This window comes from Gopherus evgoodei, chromosome 22 (genome assembly GCF_007399415.2).
Source record: "Gopherus evgoodei ecotype Sinaloan lineage chromosome 22, rGopEvg1_v1.p, whole genome shotgun sequence".
Classification (NCBI taxonomy): Eukaryota; Metazoa; Chordata; order Testudines; family Testudinidae; genus Gopherus; species Gopherus evgoodei.
The window spans coordinates 1,356,305-1,372,809 of NC_044343.1; the positions used below are offsets into that span (position 1 = coordinate 1,356,305).

The window sequence follows — 16,505 nt, forward strand, 5'->3', positions numbered from 1 at the left end:
AGCAGAGAGTTTTATTAATGGAACGTCTGACGTCAATAGGAGACTTTCCATCCTTGCTGCGGCATGAAGCGGAGCCAGGCAGGAGGGAGCAGGCGAAAACCCAACATGGATCAGGAGGGGCCATGCCAGAGCCCCAGCACGCTCACCCCTTGGGGGACTGGGCTGGGGAGGGCGAGGGGAGCTTCATTCCCACAGACCTCTGGCCACGGGAGGCCCCATCTCCTGGAAGCTGCCATTGCAGCGCCTCATGGGGCGTGGCTCCCGGGGCCCATGACGGGGATGGTGCCAGGCCTGACAGTGCCCCTGCTGCGTAGTTCAGAGACATGGCCCTGGAGCTCGGTTGGGCTATTTGCGGAGACCCAGGCCTGCGAGCTGGGAGCAAGTGGAGTTGCTTTGGGCGCCTGAGCAGATGACATGCCCACGTCCACTGTTCTCACCAGGCTGACGTCCCAGTACCAAGGCAAGCTGCAGCCCTGGCACTGAACAGCAGGCAGCTGCTCTGACATGCCAGCCTCAGGCTCAGCGGTGCAGGTGAGTGATGGCTGAGGCCGGAGAGTCACATCCATCCTGCTGGGGAACCCAGGGCCTTGGCTCTGATGGGGCTGGGAGAGAGGGATCCTGGTGGGAGGCCAGTTGGGAGAGAGAATCCTAGGGAGGGTCCATCTCACCCTCCCCTGTCAGCTCCAACCAGCTGCTGCTGGCTGCCTCCATGCGAGCCACCTGCACCCTGCGGTTGGGTCTGTCGCTGCAGTGAGCCTGGCCCCACAGGGAACTTACCCGACAAGCTGGCCTTGCACACAGATGGCGGGTTGCTGCTAGACGTTCTCCTGCAAGACACGTGGGACAGGCAGCGGCTGAGCGTGGCACTGCTGGGGTGCACCTGACTCAAACACACAGTCCCCTCCCCAAGGCCAGCTCCCCACACCCGCATACACTGGGAAGCAGCTTCTGCTGTGTACAGGGGAATCAGATTCTCCCCATCTCCCCTTCCCAGCCCATTGTCCCCAGGATCGTTTGCTCTGTGCTCTTGGATCTGGGGTATCCTCCCTACTTGCCCTTGGGACCTCGCCCCTTGAGATGGGCCCCCAGCATGCATGTTCGAAGCCCTCTGCTGCTGGCTGCTCCCCACTCACTTGCTAGCCACGCGGTCCTGCAGGTGCATCAGCATGGCAAAGTTGCTCCGGACGGTGCGCAGGCTGGCCAGGACCTGTGGGAGAGGAATGCAGCTGCTGAGCACAAATAGCACAAGAAAGATCCTGGGTGCGGGCCTGGGGTCAGACAGCTCAGCAGTACTCTGGGGGAGCTACACCCAAGTGCCCCATGGCTGGGAGCCTGGAATCGGAGACTTACCCTGGAGTCAGAGTTCAGACTGGAATTCACAATCCGCCCCACACCAAGGCAGGAGCAGCAGCAGCAGCCCCTTATGAGGGAAGTGGGGGGTGCAGTGCCAGAGCTCACAGGCAGGATCTGCCCCAGGCCTGGGAGGTGGGTGGAGGCGGAGAGGACAGGGGATGTCCCAACGGCCTTTCTGAGCTCTGGAAGCGTGTGCCAGGATGGGGGGTGGAGGAGAAGCTGGTGTTTGGATGGGGTGGGTGTATGCTCTGTGCTGTGCCCGTCATTCTGTCCTGTCTGTCTGGACACTCCCTTCCCAGAGTGCCGGACTCAGCGGCTGGGACCCATTATGCATGAGGCAGTTTTCTCTAGCGGGAGCTGTTCAACACAGGGACGGACGTTTGCTGTGTGTTTGTGCAGTGTCTGGCATACCGGTGCCCCAAGCTGCCTGGCCTCCAGGCACACGTGTCTATGGGAGCGTAGGGGGCCAGTACAGTGGCGGTAAGACGTGGTGGGTGCTGGATGGAGATGGGCCTGTCTGTAGGGAGCATGGGGTTTGCACTTGGCTTAGATCCAACTCCAGAGCGATTCCCAACTGCCCCAGCTTCAGGCCAGGCCGGGCGAGCCGGGGCAGAAGAGACCCCTACCTGCGCGAAGGGTGTGACGATCATGTCTTCTCCATGCCTGCAAGGGCAAAACGGCACATGAGGCCCCAAGTGGGCAGTGAGGGAGGGCTGGGCGGGCACCCCATGCACAGGGCTTGCAAAGGGCCTAGGCACCACAAATTAGGGGGTAAGTGAGGTGCTGGCATGGAACCACCCTCTGCCCAGGACAGGTTCCACTCTAATCAAGGGAGACCAGCCATGCGAGCTGTGAGTCTGGGGTGCCCAGCTGGGGCTGGCCTGGCTGCTGAGCAGGCCCAAGCTGTGGTGCCTGGCCCCTGAGTTACGCTGGTACTCCTTGGCACGATGCCCCCGAGCAATGTAATTCCAGCTCTCGCTGTTCCCTAGCCCTGTTCCACAGCTACAGCCTGGTTCCCCGGTGTCTCTGCTCCCTTCAGCACCTGGCCCGCACTGCTGAGCTCCCCTCCCATCTCCAGAGGACGAGGGCACCAGACCTGAAGATTTCAGCTTTGTCTGGCTGGACTAAAGACAGACAGACTGATTCCCTGTGGGCACAGGGCCCACACAAGGGCTAGGGCCTGCTCCAGTCCCGCTTTGGCCCTTGGCCGGATGTCTTGGCCTGCCAGCCCAGGGCAAATTCCCTGCAGCAAGGCACCGTCCCAGAGGGGCTGCACAGGGCTGAGGCAGGGCTAGTGCTTACAGGTCGCTGGCGATGGAGGAGTTCCGGGACATGGCTTTGGGAGACAGATCATAGTCGCTGTCGGAGCGGTAGAGGAAGGACTCCCGCCGCTGGCTGTGAGACACGTTCCCCTGCAGGACCAGCCCAGAGCCAGGGCTGGCTTGGAGGTCCAGCGGGCTCCTCCCCGATGAAAGACCATTTTCAATGTCAAAGCTGCAGAGAGAGGGAAGGAGGAAATGCTCAGGAGAGGGGAGGCGGAGAGCCAGAGCCTGCCGTGGGCCCACACCACCTTGCCCCGTACGGGCTGCTCTAGGACGCTCCTGGCTAATTTCTCCCAGCTCTGAACCCCGCTCAATGCACACGGGGCCAGGCCAGGAGCCGGAGGAAGGGGAGGGAACGCAGGCACAGGCTGTGCTGTGCAGGCCAATGAAAGGCCTGATAAGGGGCAGGGAAAGGGGTTTCTGAACAGCTACAGCCCAGACTCCAACGTCACTCTGCAATCAGGGAACAGGGCTGTGGGGCAGACCCAGCCTTGCCCCACAAGCAGCCAGGGAGGCTGGGGTGACTGTCACAATGCCTGCTTGCTGCTGGCTCTGTGGGTGATACCCCCATGGTGGGCGACCCCCATGGCAATGAGATGCTGTGGGCCAGGGCCGGCTTTATGAACTGCGGGGCCCAATTCGAATACCCAGAGGTGGTCTGGGGCTTCGGCGGCACTGAAGGACCCTCCGCCGCTGAAATGCCGCCGAAGACCCCTGGAGCGGACCCTCCACCGCCAAAATGCTGCCGAAGACCCCTGGAGCAGACTCCCCCACCGCCAAAATGCTGCCGAAGACCCCTGGAGCAGACCCCCTGCCACCAGGTGAGTAAAAAAAGATTTAAAAGGTGCCGAAGGCGTGGGGCCCTGGCACAGGGCCCTCTTAGGCACGGGGTCCAATTCCAGGAGATCGGGGGGATCAGCCTAAAGCCGGCCCTGCTGTGGCCAGCCCTAGCTCTCGAGTGTAACCCTACAATTGCAGAGCACCCCGGTTTGTCACACCCCTACTCCACCCCAGCACGCCCAGCCCCACACCTGCGTCCCAGCACGCCCAGCACTGCAGCATAAGGCCCAGACACATGGGGCTAAGAGCTCCAGGCCCAGCCCCCTGCAGTGCCCCATCTACCCCCTACCCCCCATAGTACTGCAACCCCCCAGCCCTACTGCCACTGGTCCATCTCTGGGCCCTCTAGGGCAGGGCAGGTATCCTGCCCATCTCACGCGGTGGGATCTGCTCTGGCAGAGGAAACGGATTATTCTCATCCAAGGGGAGTGGGGTCCTGGCTGTGGGAGCAGCAGTGGGGTGGGAGCAGATCTGGACCATGCAGTGATGCTGGGGGACAGTGCCAAGGCATGTGCCTTGCTGAATGGGCATGTTCTTACAGGCCTGGCCCCCGGGCCTGCTACGTGCTGCTCCCCCCTGCCTGAGCCTCATCTCCTCAGATTCCTGCACTCGGCCAGCAGACAGCACAACTGCCACCCCCTAGCGCAGAGCTATGAGCCGTGCTGAGGCAGCTCAGGCTGGTGGGGAGGCCAGGAAGGGCTCCATGCAGCCAGACACAGCTTTTGTCTAGTGCACGTGTCGCAAGAGGGAATGAAATGCAGTCAAGTTCACAGAGCAGGGGCCTGGAAGCCAGGACTCCTGGGTCCTATTGCAAGCTCTACCACTGACTCGCTAGGCCGCCTTCTGCCTCAGTTTCCCTGTTTGTGTAACAGAGGTAGTGATATTCACCCACCACTCATGAACAAGCCCCCTCCAGAAGGCAGCTCTCCAAGGGCCCAGTCCAAATCCCGCTCCATGGAGACACTCCCGGCAGCCCTGCAGGCTGGGCACCAGGCCCCTACGATCCCCGCTAGGGACAGCTGCCAAGAGCCAGGCTCTGTGGACGGTGCAGGGACCTGATCCACAGGTCACCACGAATTAGGGGCTCAGCGCTGCTAGCTCCGGCTCTGCCCCCGCTTGATCAAAGGCAGTGGCCCTGGTAGTGCTGCCCAAGCCGCACCACTGAACCAACACATCCCCCAGTGCTGGAGCCACCTGCAGCAGCTGAGCCGACCTTGGGAAGAAGAGGTCAGCGCAGCCGAATGCTGCTCTACCAGCTGCTCAATAGGATTTTCCAGCAGCAGCTCCTGCCCCCACTTTGGGATGGAAACAGGAGCCCCCCGTTCCCATCCCAGAGCGGCTAATCAGGGCACTTGTCTCCTTCCCTGCAGGAAGGTCACAGCCGGGGCAGGGAAGGGAGCAATGGGCTGGTTCACTGGGATTTGTAGGAACCTGTGTGTCTGTTGCAGACCCCAAACTGGCTGTCCAAGGAGAGGCAGGGAGCCGGGCAGCAGCTCCCCCTTGGTAATGTGGGACAAACTCTCCAGGGAGCTAGTGAGTTCCAGCTGGGTTTGGTTTGGCTCAGCCCTGAGGCCAGGGTACTGGGCTCTAGCCTGTTTGCAGCCTGCCCAGCTCAGATTTGCCCGGCAATGAAAACATCCCTTCAACGCTCCCATAAATATTAACAGCCATCCCTGGTCTGGCTCCCTCCCCAGCCCAGCACCATACAGCGCCTGGCACACCTTTGTAGAACTATAGAGAGATCCTGAAACAGGCTGGCAGCCTTCCTGGCACCCACCCCCTGCACAGCATGGCCCCTCCACAGAGCTTGGTGACCAAGGGGGGCCGAACCGTCCAGCTGGGCCTCTCTCCTGCTACTGCTCCCTGGGACCAAGAGCTGTGGGACAGGTTAGTCTGCTGCAGTTTCTGGCATTCGCAGGTTTTTTCAGCTATGCCAAGTCCCCGATCTCTCACTCAGTTCTACTCGCTAACATCTCAGTGCTGGGAAGCACGTCCCCACCTTCCTTACCATCACCCCGTTACTCTCAACACATCCCCCAGGCAAGCCCCACTCCAGTTCTCATGCTCGGGTGGAACCCACCATTGTTTATGGCTCCAGCTGCATATGGAAACGCAGCCCCCGCTGGGGAGCTGAGCCGGGAACCATCCCCACCCTCTCGACGGTGCAATGCCAAGGCCCGAGGCTTCTTTTCAGCAGCACGGCCATTTTCTGGACCCTGACAACGGAGTTATTTTCTTTGGCTTGCTTTTGGCCAGCTGCTTGTGCTCCTTGCAGGACGCCTGCCCCCTCCAAGTGGATGCTGGGAGGTGGAAACAGCACGGCAGCGTGGAGTGGGAGACGGAGGGGGCCCCAAGATGGGCTGAGAATTGCTGAGGAGCAGTGGGGGGGTCAGGGAGCAGCAGAAGAGAAGGCCCAGCTCCTGCTCTGCCGGCGATACAGAATTTACTGATTTGTCAATGGAAAAAGCCCTTCACTCCATCGCTTCCACAAAGCAATAGCAGCTCGGGGAGTGTGCTGATAAGATTTGCAGCTGAGCCCCAGCTGGGAGGGGTTGCAAGCACTTGGGAGGACAGGGTTACAATTCAAAACGACTTGGAGAAACTGAAGATTTGGTCTGAATTCAACAAGATGAAATTCAGTGAAGACAAGTGCCAAGTGCGTCACTTAGGAAGGACAAATCAAGTGCACAGCTACAACCTGGGGCATATCTGATTAGGTGGGAGTGCTGCTGAAAAGGATCCGGGAGTGACAGCAGACCACAAATGAATGAGAGTCAACAATATGATGCAGCTGCAAAAAAGGCTGATCTTTTGGGGTGTATTAACAGGCGAGACGGGAGGTCATTGTCCCGCTGTGCTGGGCTCTGGCGAGGCCTCAGCTGAGTCTTGTGTCCAGTTCTGGGTGCTGCGCTTTAGGAAAGATGTGGACAAACTGGAGAGAGTCCAGAGAAGAACAACAAAACTGCTAAAGTTCAGAAAACCTGACCGGTGAGGAAAGGTTACAAAACGAGGCAGGTTTGGTCTGGAGAAGAGCAGGCCGAGGTGGGACCTGTTGACAGTCTGCAAATCCGAGAAGGGCTGAACTAACGAGGACGTGGCCAATGGATCTGCGTGTCCACTGCAGATGGGGGCTCAGGCTGCAGCCCAGGAGATTTAGCTTAGAAATGAGGAAACGCTTTCTAAGGCCGGGAGCTGAGCCCTGGGAGGTGGTGGAATCCCCGACTCCGGAGGGTTTTAGGACCAGGCTGGACAAGCCCCTGTCAGGGCGGGTCTGGGTTAACTTGATCTAGGCTCAGTACAGGGGGCTGGGCTCGGTGATCTCTCGAGTTGCTCCCAGCCCGAGGTTGCTCTGATGCTATGAAGGGACAGGTGCAGGACTTGCAGCCCCAGCCGGCGCCCCATACCAGCCGAGCTGCACTGGGTGGGCTGGGACGGGAGCTGGTCATGCGTCTGTGGGAGGCTCCTGCCACTCGCAGCACATACAGAAATGACAGTAGCTCTAATGAGACTCTCCCCTGCCAGAGCACACACATCCCCTCGGGTGACAAGCCCCACAGGTGCCAGGGCGTGTCAGAGAGACACTGGCAGGAGAAAGCCACCGCATGGCCTGCCCTCCCCCGCCCATGGCGCTGACCCATAGGGCGGGCTGGAGGTGCCATTTCACTTTATTCCAGTCCTATAGATAGCACAGGGGGAAATCTGGGCTCTGTCCCCCGTGGAGACATTCGCCTGATGGGAGCATGCCCCTGGGTGAAGGCATAACCTCACCTGCCCTCCCCAGCAACCTGGCTTCCCATGACTCAGAGACACCGGCTGGACCTTCAGTCCCGGCCTCCTCAGAGGTGTGCAGTGCAGGACTCCATGGCACAGGCCCAGCGTGCCCCTGTCCAGCACACTGATCACGCCTGGGAATCCTCTGCCACTAATGGGGCCTCCATCCAGGCCCCGCTCCCCGCCCCGCCCCGGCTCCCTTCAGCCTGCAGCGTTCCCACAGCGCTAGCCAGGGGCATGCGGAAAGGCAGCCAGCACGTCCCAGCAACCAGTCGCAGGATGTGGGGCTGAGCAAGCAGGGTCAGGGGATGGGCTTTGCTGCAGCTCGGGTGGGAAAGGCCAGGGAGGCCATGTCCTGCCCATGCCTGCTGGTTATTTTCCAGGGCTGTAAACGTGCCCAGACGCCCTGCTCTCACTCCACCCAGCAACCACTGCCCTGCCCCTCCACCCCCTACAAAGGAACCTTCCTCCTCTCTGCAGCAGCATGTCTCCCTACCTCCTCCCCGACCCCCCCACACTCCAGGTCACACCTGGCTGGGGGAGCTGGGTGCAAAGCCCTCGACACACGTTACCCCCTGCGTCTTCTCCCCTCCGAACGCGCCCAGAGCCCGCTAAAGGGCAGCCTGCCCCCACTCTGCTTCCCTGCCCCACCAGTCCCAGGAGGGGCTGGAGCGAGGGCTTGTCCCCAGCAGAGCCTGAAGGAGCCACTGGGGTTGGAGCCCCTGGCATTACAGGGTGTGCCGAGGCAGCAGGCTCCAGCCCCAAAGCCAACAAGCAGTGGGGTCCCCAGGCTGGTTCTTTCACACCCAGCCCATCGCTGGAGCCTGCACTAAGGTCTGTGGGTGGCAGTGTCGGCAGCCAGCGCCCGAGCTGGGCTGGCCCTGGGATTTGACCCCTTCCATTGGAGAGCAGTGGCCACACAGCAAGTGGCGCAGTTACCGTCTGTGCTTCTGCACGATGTCGATGGGCCGGTTGACGGCGCGGGGCGAGCCGGCCAGGTAACTGTTGCAGACCATAAGAGCACAATCTGCCAGGGCCACGGAGCCACAGCTTGTGGGCAGGCTCATCCTGTCCCGTGCCCTCCAGCTGCTCTCATGCCAGCAGGCCCAGGCCCCTCCACACCTGCAGGGAGGGCGAGTCTTCTCCTCCAGCGAGCTCAGCGTGGGAGCCTGGCCCGAGAGTCCCATGGGCCGCCCTGCGGCACCGCTATCACTGCATCCGCGGCCAGCTCCCCACAGCGCCGTCCACTGCACCCCGAGGTCTAGGGGGCTCTGTGGAGATGCAGCCCAGGGTGGGCTTGGTATGGGCACCTCGCCATGCTGCGCCCAGCTTTCCTCTGCCTCTCTGCTCCCACGAAGCGGCTCCACACAGCCATGGCTGGCTCTCCCTGCATGTCCCCTCTCCACGCTGCCTGCTCCTGGCCAAGGTGCCGGCTCCCCCAGGCCGGCTGCAGGCTCAGATGCATCTCCCCTTCTCCTTCTGGTGGCGGCTTGGCTTTGCCTTGCTCTGCCCCAGAAGTTCCTTCCCCCTGCCAGCGACTGGCACAGGACCCTCTGCGAGCCCAGCTCGCCAGCTCCACCGTGATGTCACTGGGGGGAGGAGGGAGGGGCCAGCTGGCATGTTCAGCTCTTTGCAAATATTTCCCTTTAACTCCTTCCAGCCCAGCATGTGCCCTGTTGGCTCCTGCCCACGGCCTCTCCCTGGCATGCCCCCGGGGCACGGCTGGCACAGGCTTCCTCGTGCCCCAGGAACCAGTGTGCCGGGGTGCAGGCAGCAGAGCTGGCAGCTGGGCAGACCCACTCTTGGAACCAGCAGGCAAGGAGTTAACACAAGCCCTAGGATGGCCCCCTGGTGAAGCAGGGTAGCTGGGGCCATGCTGGGGACATGGGAGCTGGATACCACCAGGCAGCAGGGCCATGACATAGTGGTTCCAGGCATGGCAGCCTTCTTGCCCCAGTGACCATGACAAGCAAATCCATCTCCCCGAGGCGTGTGCCCACAGTCCGTGTCTGGACATGGATGTGGGGCTCCAGGGGACTACAGGCAGGATTTCACACCCTCACCCGGGGTGAGACAACACTACCCCAGCCCTTCGCTCAAAGCCCCAGATTCCCCCCCTCCCTTCCCCAGAGCCGCAGCTGAGCCTGTCCAGGAAGGGGAAGTGATGCTCAGCCCCGCTCTCCAGCCCCCATAACTGTCACATCCGAGACCCTCGCTGCATGGGACACATTTCCCATCACTCCCCGGCCGAGGCAGGGCTGTGAGCTCCAGGAGGCAAATGGGGAACTGAAGCACAAACAGAATCAGCAGCTGGCCCACGCTCACAGAGAAGGGCCCTGCGCCCACTCTCTCGAGTCCCACGCAGGGCCCTACGCACCGGCCAGCCAGCCTCTCAGCCCTCTGCCCTGCTGGGCTCACTGTATGGTGCTTTGCAGACCCAAAGGGCTGCTCCTTTACCCCACCACAGCAGCGGAAGCGGGCTAACGCTGCTTAGGGTTGGGGGACTGTTCCCACGAAGTGATGGGGTGATGCTAAGCTGGGGGGGGTCTGACATGGAGCAGTGTCCTGGGGCCGTGGTCAGACAGCACCCTTGGCACAGTGCAGAATGGTGCTTCCAAGCCCCATGGCCTTTCTCTGTCATTTCACACAGACATAAGTCTGGCTTCTGCTGATGTTTCCGACGGTCCTTCAGCATGGGTGAGTGGGTGGATCCCAGCCTAGCACCTGATGACCTGGGTCCAAGTCCCTGCTCTGCCTGGGACCCTGGGTGCTGTGCTTCAGTTCCCATCTGCCCAGGGGGTAACAGCCTGGCCCTGCCTCCCCAGAGGCTGGAAGGATAAACACAGGGAAGACCGGGAGACTGTAGCAGCACACCCCCCAGCCTGGCCTCAGGTTGCTCGTGGTGCCTGGGGCTGATCACCTGTCCACATCCTCCCACAGGGCAAATGGCCGGCCAGCTAGCCCAGGCGCACAGACCTGGAGCCGGGCCACAGGGCACAAAGCAATTCTTTAGGCAAAACCACCCAAAGAAAGCAGCTCCTCTACCCACCCTGGGCTTGGCTCTCAGGCTTTCCCTGTAGGAGCCCAGCACCTCAGGTCTGAGGGACTGAGCATCCTCAGCCCTTCCCAGAACTCAGCTGGGTCGGGTCAATGAGCAGGACTGGCCAGCCCATAAAGACTTCCCCTTAACTCCCCTTTCCAGTCAGCCTAGGAGCCATCTGCCTAGGAGCCAGCGGGTCAAACGGGCAGACAGAAATGGTGTGGAATTTAATGAGCTGAACTGGGGTTTTTAATGGTCACATGCTGCCGGGGCACCAGTTTCACGACTCACGGGAAAGGCTGCATCTCCAGCAGTGCAACATCGCATTCGCACCACACTGAAGCCCTGGGTCAAAGGAAACAGTGTCCCCAGCTGACGCACCAACACCACTTTCTGCAGAACCTGGGTGCTCCGGGGGAGTCTCCTCCCCTTGGCCTGGCTAGCGGCTGCTCAGCTAGTGAGCTCTGATCGGCCCAGGCACAAGCCAGCAGAGCTGCAGGGCTGTCAGCTAATGGGTTTGTTTAGCTTTTCCTGCATGTCTCTGAATTCCCTTATGTCTGTGGACAAAACAAAGTATCATAAGGAAAACCAAATGCAGACAGGTGCAGGCAAACCCCAAGGGACCGCCAGAGCAGAGGGGCCTGAGAGCCCCTCTCCAGCTCACAGTTTGTGCCTTTGCCCATGGCCCATTCTGCTTCCCCATCACAGACACACACAGCTCCTGGCATGGACGCTGCCTGGGATGTTTCCAGCCAAGAAGCCAGGGCAGAGTCTATGCTCTGAGCAAAATCCAGCCCTGTAATATTTGCTCCCAGTGGCTTAGTCCCTCCCACAGGCCAGAAGCCAGCAGTGGGGCAGAGGAGTGGGACAGTATTTGATTTGAAGACTTCTAACCTCCCAAACCATGTGTAGTGCAAAAACCAACCCTCACCTGCCAGGCCCCCTTGGCTGGGTGTTACCCCCGCTCTAGTTCAGCACAGAGAGTATTTAATCTATGCACAGCTGCCTTTGACACTGCTACCATTTCCACATCCAGTGTGAATGGTCTGGCAAGGAGGAGGGGGCATCCCCTGTCCTGTGCCCATCCAGACTATGGGAGCAGCTCCTGGTCCCAGCAGACCCCTCCTGACAGCCTTTCTGCAGACGTTTCTGGCATGCCAGGCAGACTCCTGCGTGCCTGATGCTCTCAGCAGAACACGCGGTGCTGGCAAGGCAGGATGGCGTGCGCCTCCGTCGAGGAATGGAGCTGGCACGAGCCCCTGGACTAGCATGGGTTTGACTGGAGCGGCATGTTTACCAACGAACACTGGGCACAGACAGTCTTCCCGCCCGGGAAAGGGAGCTGCAGGCGCTCTGAGAAATAGACCGAGAGCTGTCTGGATTCACACTGCAAATAAAAGGGGTGTTCGTAACCCACGTGAGCTAACTCAGGTTAGAACAGCAGGGAAAACACGGCACCTCAGCTGTCCCCTTGGGTGAGCAGCTGGAGTTAATCAGAGCAGCTCCAGGGGCTGACACACGTCAAATTGCAGCGTAGCTCACGGGGTTACAAACACGACTTTTATTTGCAGTGTGGACATTGCAGACTGTGCTCCTGCTAGAGCCCCCCAAGCCAGGCTGGTTCTCGTGGTACCTGACTGCACCCCCACTCAGTGTGTCCCCAGGGCTGCCCCACAGCCACGCAGTCAGTGGGGCGGGGTGTGTGCAGGGGGGTTAGTTCTGAGCTCGTTCTCCTTTCTCCAGCGGTGGAAGAGACTTGGGGCCACAGAGTCGTGCCACGCACCTTCCACCAGCATGAAAGGCGAGCTAAGGACCCACAGCCTGGCCTTGTGTGATGGGGAAGCCATCCCCATGGCCTGTGCTCCACCAGAGCTCGCACAGGTCCCACCAGGCGCCTCTCCCCGCCTGCCCCTTCTCCAGCTGGTTTCCAAGCCACCGCTGTGACAGAAACGGAGCCGCTCAGAACCGCGCTCAGGGAAAACGTCAGGAAGGTTTCCTGGCCTGGCCCAGCACCCTTGCGGCTCTCACTTTCCCATCTGCTTCCTGCCAGATCCTGGCCTGGCTTCCATTTCCATGGTGTCGTGAGAAAGTGTGTGGCCCCAGGACATGGCCGAGGGAGCAGAGTAAGGAGGAAAGCCACCCAGCCGGGGGAATCCCAGGGGCAGTGGCAGGTCCTCACACTGGCCCTGGGACGGCTACTCTGGCAAGTCACTTTCCTGCATGCCCATGTCCCCCCATGCCACAAGGCTGATGGGGAACCACAGAGCCAAGGGTAAAGACTGCAGACCTTGGGCTTGTAGCAGCATCCTGGACCCAGAGCTGAGCTCACCCCGCAGGGAGCTTCTCATCTGGAGCTCACCCCAGGCCAGACCTGGCCCGGTTCTCACTGCCAGAGTGACATCCCCTGCCCGTGCTGCCAAGCCTCACACAGAGGGTAGCCACGGTGGCTGGGGGGTAATGCGGGCTCCCCGCACTGCCCAGCCCAGCTGCAGGCCGGATCCCAGCTGCCCTGGTGCTGGGCGGACGCGCGTCACTGGAGCGGCTCCCAAATCAATTCAAGCATCGATCCACCCGGCCGTGCCGAGATGCGACCTTCAGTGACCTCCATGAGCCAGCCGGCCCCAGACACGCAGCCAGGGGCGGGGGGTGCTGAAGAGGCTCCATGCAGCTTTCATCTGCCTTGTTCTGAAGGCAATTAGAGCCAGGACCCAGGTGGCCCCTGCCCCTCGCAGGAAGCCCATGGGGGCAGCAGGCCAAGCGGGAGAGCTCTCCCTGGTGAATGGGCCCCCATGCTCTGCTCTCCACACAGTCCCAGCCAGTACCCAATGGAGGTGGCTCTTGGGTCTCATAGTGCCCATCTCTCCCCCTGGGGCCAACGGGATCCTTACAAGACTTCTCCAGGATGGGGGCTCCGAGCCCTTTTCTGGGGAGACGATTCCCCTGGCTCATACATCCTGCTGGCAGGGCATCTTCCTTGGTACTTGTCACTCCAGTTCCTCTCCCTACGCTCTGGGTCTGTCCCACTCGTCCTGGAGCTGGCCTGGGATGGGGCTGTCCTGGCCCAGCAGTGTGAGGCCAGCAGGTGCCTGGCCGGGCTGCACAGGAAGGTTTTTCTCCCCTAAATACATGAGAGCTCGGAGCAAACCACCAACCCCCCGTGCTCTCCTGGTCCAGTGAACTGTCTGATTTCAGAACATCGAGACTTTGCACTTATGTAGACACAGGCCTGCAGCCCAGCGTCCCCAGTGCTTCATTCGTTCATTCAGCAGCTCTCCTGAGTGAAGCAGAGCGGTTCAGATCTGCAGCAGAGCTGGGAACCCGGGTGTCTGGACTGCTTGCTAGAGCAGCCTGGGTGCAGGGTGGGGGTGTCCCATGGGGCCTTGCAGTGTGCAGGTGACGCTGTGGGAGAGAGGTGCTGGGGGTGTTACTAGAGACTGATTTCCACAGCTGCCTCAGGTGCCAGAGTGCATCGCAGAGAGCCCCGGAGCTGCTGCAGCTAGGGCTCTATGGTAGCTGATTTGGCTCACCCCTGCTCCGTCCCAGGGCCCTGGGCCTCCCGCACACAGATGGCTGGGAGGACAGGGACCCTGAACGTCACTCCCCCTGTCTCCCCCTCCCCATGGGAACCATCCCTTGACCCCCCTTTCCCTCCCGTTTGTACCCCATGCAGGAGTGCCTGCGGACATGGGGGAAGCCGTCTGGCAGCATCCTCCTGGGAGCCAGATGCAGGTGCCAGCAGCTCTAGTAACTTCAGCCACCCCTGAGCCGAGTGGCCCGAAGCCCAGAAAGATGAGCCACACCCTCGCCCAGAGGGACCCAGGACAGCGAACGTGAGGCAGGGAAGAGTGAGGGTTCGGGGGGCCCTTTCCGACATGCCTGTGAAGCCCTGGGAGGACGGGAGAGGGTGTTTGCCTTGCCCCAGCAGCAGCCAGCAGGTGGTCCCAGGTTTGTTCCAGGCTCCCGGACAGGGTGACCAGACAGAAAATGTGAAAAATCGGGACAGGGGGTGGGGGGGTAGTAGGAGCCTATATAAGAAAAAGCCCCAAAAATCGGGACTGTCCCTATAAAATCGGGACATCTGGTCACCCTACCTCTGGATGAATTGGCTCTGTAACATTTTGTGTGTCCTCCCAACACGGCCACTCGCCATGACGGCGGAACAAGAAGTGCCTCATAGTTTGCAGCCTGGTTCCGGGCCAAGAGAAACTGCTGCATTCGCTCCTAAATAGGAAATTCTGGCTCCCAAGGGCGAGCAGGGCAGGCGCCACTGGTCTCCATCAGGCAGGGGCAGCTCTCGGCCGCATCTGCCAGGCTGCCTCACAGCCCTGGGCAAGAAAACCGAGCCAGGCCATTCTGGGCAGCCCCTGCTGAGAGGCGTAGCTCACCCTTTAGCAGCCCCCTCCCCATTCACTCCTCAGCATCCTGGCCCAGCATCGGGATGATGCCCACGGACCCTGTCCCCTCTCCGGCAGGATCCCCAGGTCCCTGGGGGACTGAGGCTTCGCAGCCCCTCCAGGCCGGTCCTTAACACAGCCAAGCTCCCAAGCAGATGGCCGGACTGCGAGGGGAGAGACTGAGGGGAAAGAGAAGCCAGGCCACATGATTGCGGCAGGTGGGCGCTCAGGCCCCGCGCCGGGGTAAGGCCGGGCAGGTGTTGATCCTTGAGGCTGTAGATGTGCAAAAGGAATGTGCTGGGGCCAGGCTCCTCCGATGCCCCCCAGTGCCCTCCCTTACTTCCGGCTCACAGACGCAGCCCCAGCACACAGAACCCCTGTGTGAAACGCGCTGGAAGGGGAAGCGCGTTCGGGCCATGGGCAGGCGAACAGCTCGTGCGATTCACAGTGTCAGAGCCCAAAGCAACACAGGAGATTGACCCAATAGCGCAGGCTTGGCAGGGAGATCATTGAGTGTGGGCAGCTGGGGCTGTGCCCAGAGCCCTGGCAAAGGAGGTCATTGCGTGCCCACGGCTACTGTGCCTGCAAACACCCAGCTGGCAAAGCTATTCTCCAGCCAGAGGAAAATGCTCTGCCACACCCCCTGCACCAGTGCCCCTGGCTTGGCAGAATGGCCCCAGGTGCATGGACCCTTCTGGAGACAGGCTTGCAGCAGCCCGCTTGTTCTGTGGAAGGAGAGGTTCTCTGTGTATGTCAATGGGAGCTCAGATTTCCTTGTCAGGCTCGTGATATTTGGTGCCTCCCTGGCTGCCCCCGCTGCTGGAGTCAGGGGATTGGGGTGGGGGAGTCTCCCGCTGAAGAAAGAACAAGAAATTTCTCCTCCTCCTGGTTGTCGAGCAAAGTTTGAAGTTGTGGCCCGGGGGCGATGAAGATGCTCAGAGACAGGTGAAGACTGATATGTCCAATGCTCCCAGCTCTGGGGCCGGACTCGTGATCTGTGGGGTGGAGTGTCCAGATCCCATTCTCTCCTCTTGCTGCCCGGCTGCACCGTGGGCTCCCAGCCAGCACAGCACAGCAAGGAATCCGGCGAGACAGCGGAGAGGCCGAAGTGGCACCGTTACCTCGTCTGCACCATTCTCTCTCACTGGATCTGACCTGATCCTGCAGGACTCAGCCCTCCCCACCTGCGGGACTGTTTCAAGCTCTGCCGAGCTCCATGGAGCAGGGCTGATTGCAGCCACCATTCGTGCTGTGGGTGCCCAGCCAGGACTCCACATCCCTGGCCTCCAGCTGGAGCCGGCCACAGCCCTGGTGTTATTTCGCCATGGCTTTGCTTTACTGATAGGCAGGTACTTTAAAAGCCAAAGGTCTCAGTGCCCCTTACCACCTGCCATGGTGTCACAGAGGGAGCTCAGCGGTGCTGCCAACAGAGTTCTTGCTCCGTGTCCTGCGTCCCATCTACATGGCCTGCGAGCTCCAGCAGCAAGGCCCCTCCCCGGCCCAAGAGCCACCTGAGCTGGGCCCCGCGAGGCATTTGGGGCACTGGGAGCTGCCCAGGGCAGAGCTGGTCCAGAGAAGGACCACTGGATGCAACGGCTGGAGCTGCCCAGGAACCATTGGGCACCTCCTGTCCAGAGCGACGTAGGGCTTGGGATCTCCCATTGCACCTCCTGTGGGACGGGTTCCTCTCTCAGCAGGAGTTTGTCCGTCGGCCTGTCCATCCGAGAGGCTGCTCCCCACCTAACTCCTCATGCCCAGGCTGATAAAGTGCCCCCTGGCCTGGGG

At 61.0% G+C, this 16,505-nt stretch overlaps 1 protein-coding gene across 5 annotated transcripts in view; it reads right to left on the reverse strand.

The window, feature by feature from the left end:
• PDE4C (phosphodiesterase 4C) overlaps positions 1 to 16,505 on the reverse strand; it is a 98,234-nt gene that overhangs the window by 19,474 nt on the left and 62,255 nt on the right. For 4 of the 5 annotated variants that reach the window (XM_030540346.1, XM_030540347.1, XM_030540348.1 and 1 more), the window contains 4 exons: positions 2,656 to 2,847; positions 1,980 to 2,016; positions 1,134 to 1,207; positions 778 to 827 (listed from right to left, as the gene is read on the reverse strand). In XM_030540346.1, coding sequence (XP_030396206.1) covers positions 778 to 827; positions 1,134 to 1,207; positions 1,980 to 2,016; positions 2,656 to 2,847 — 353 coding nt within the window. Of the gene's footprint in view, positions 1 to 777; positions 828 to 1,133; positions 1,208 to 1,979; positions 2,017 to 2,655; positions 2,848 to 8,225; positions 8,814 to 16,505 lie in introns of those variants that run through there. The other variant, XM_030540351.1, reaches the window with a different exon arrangement.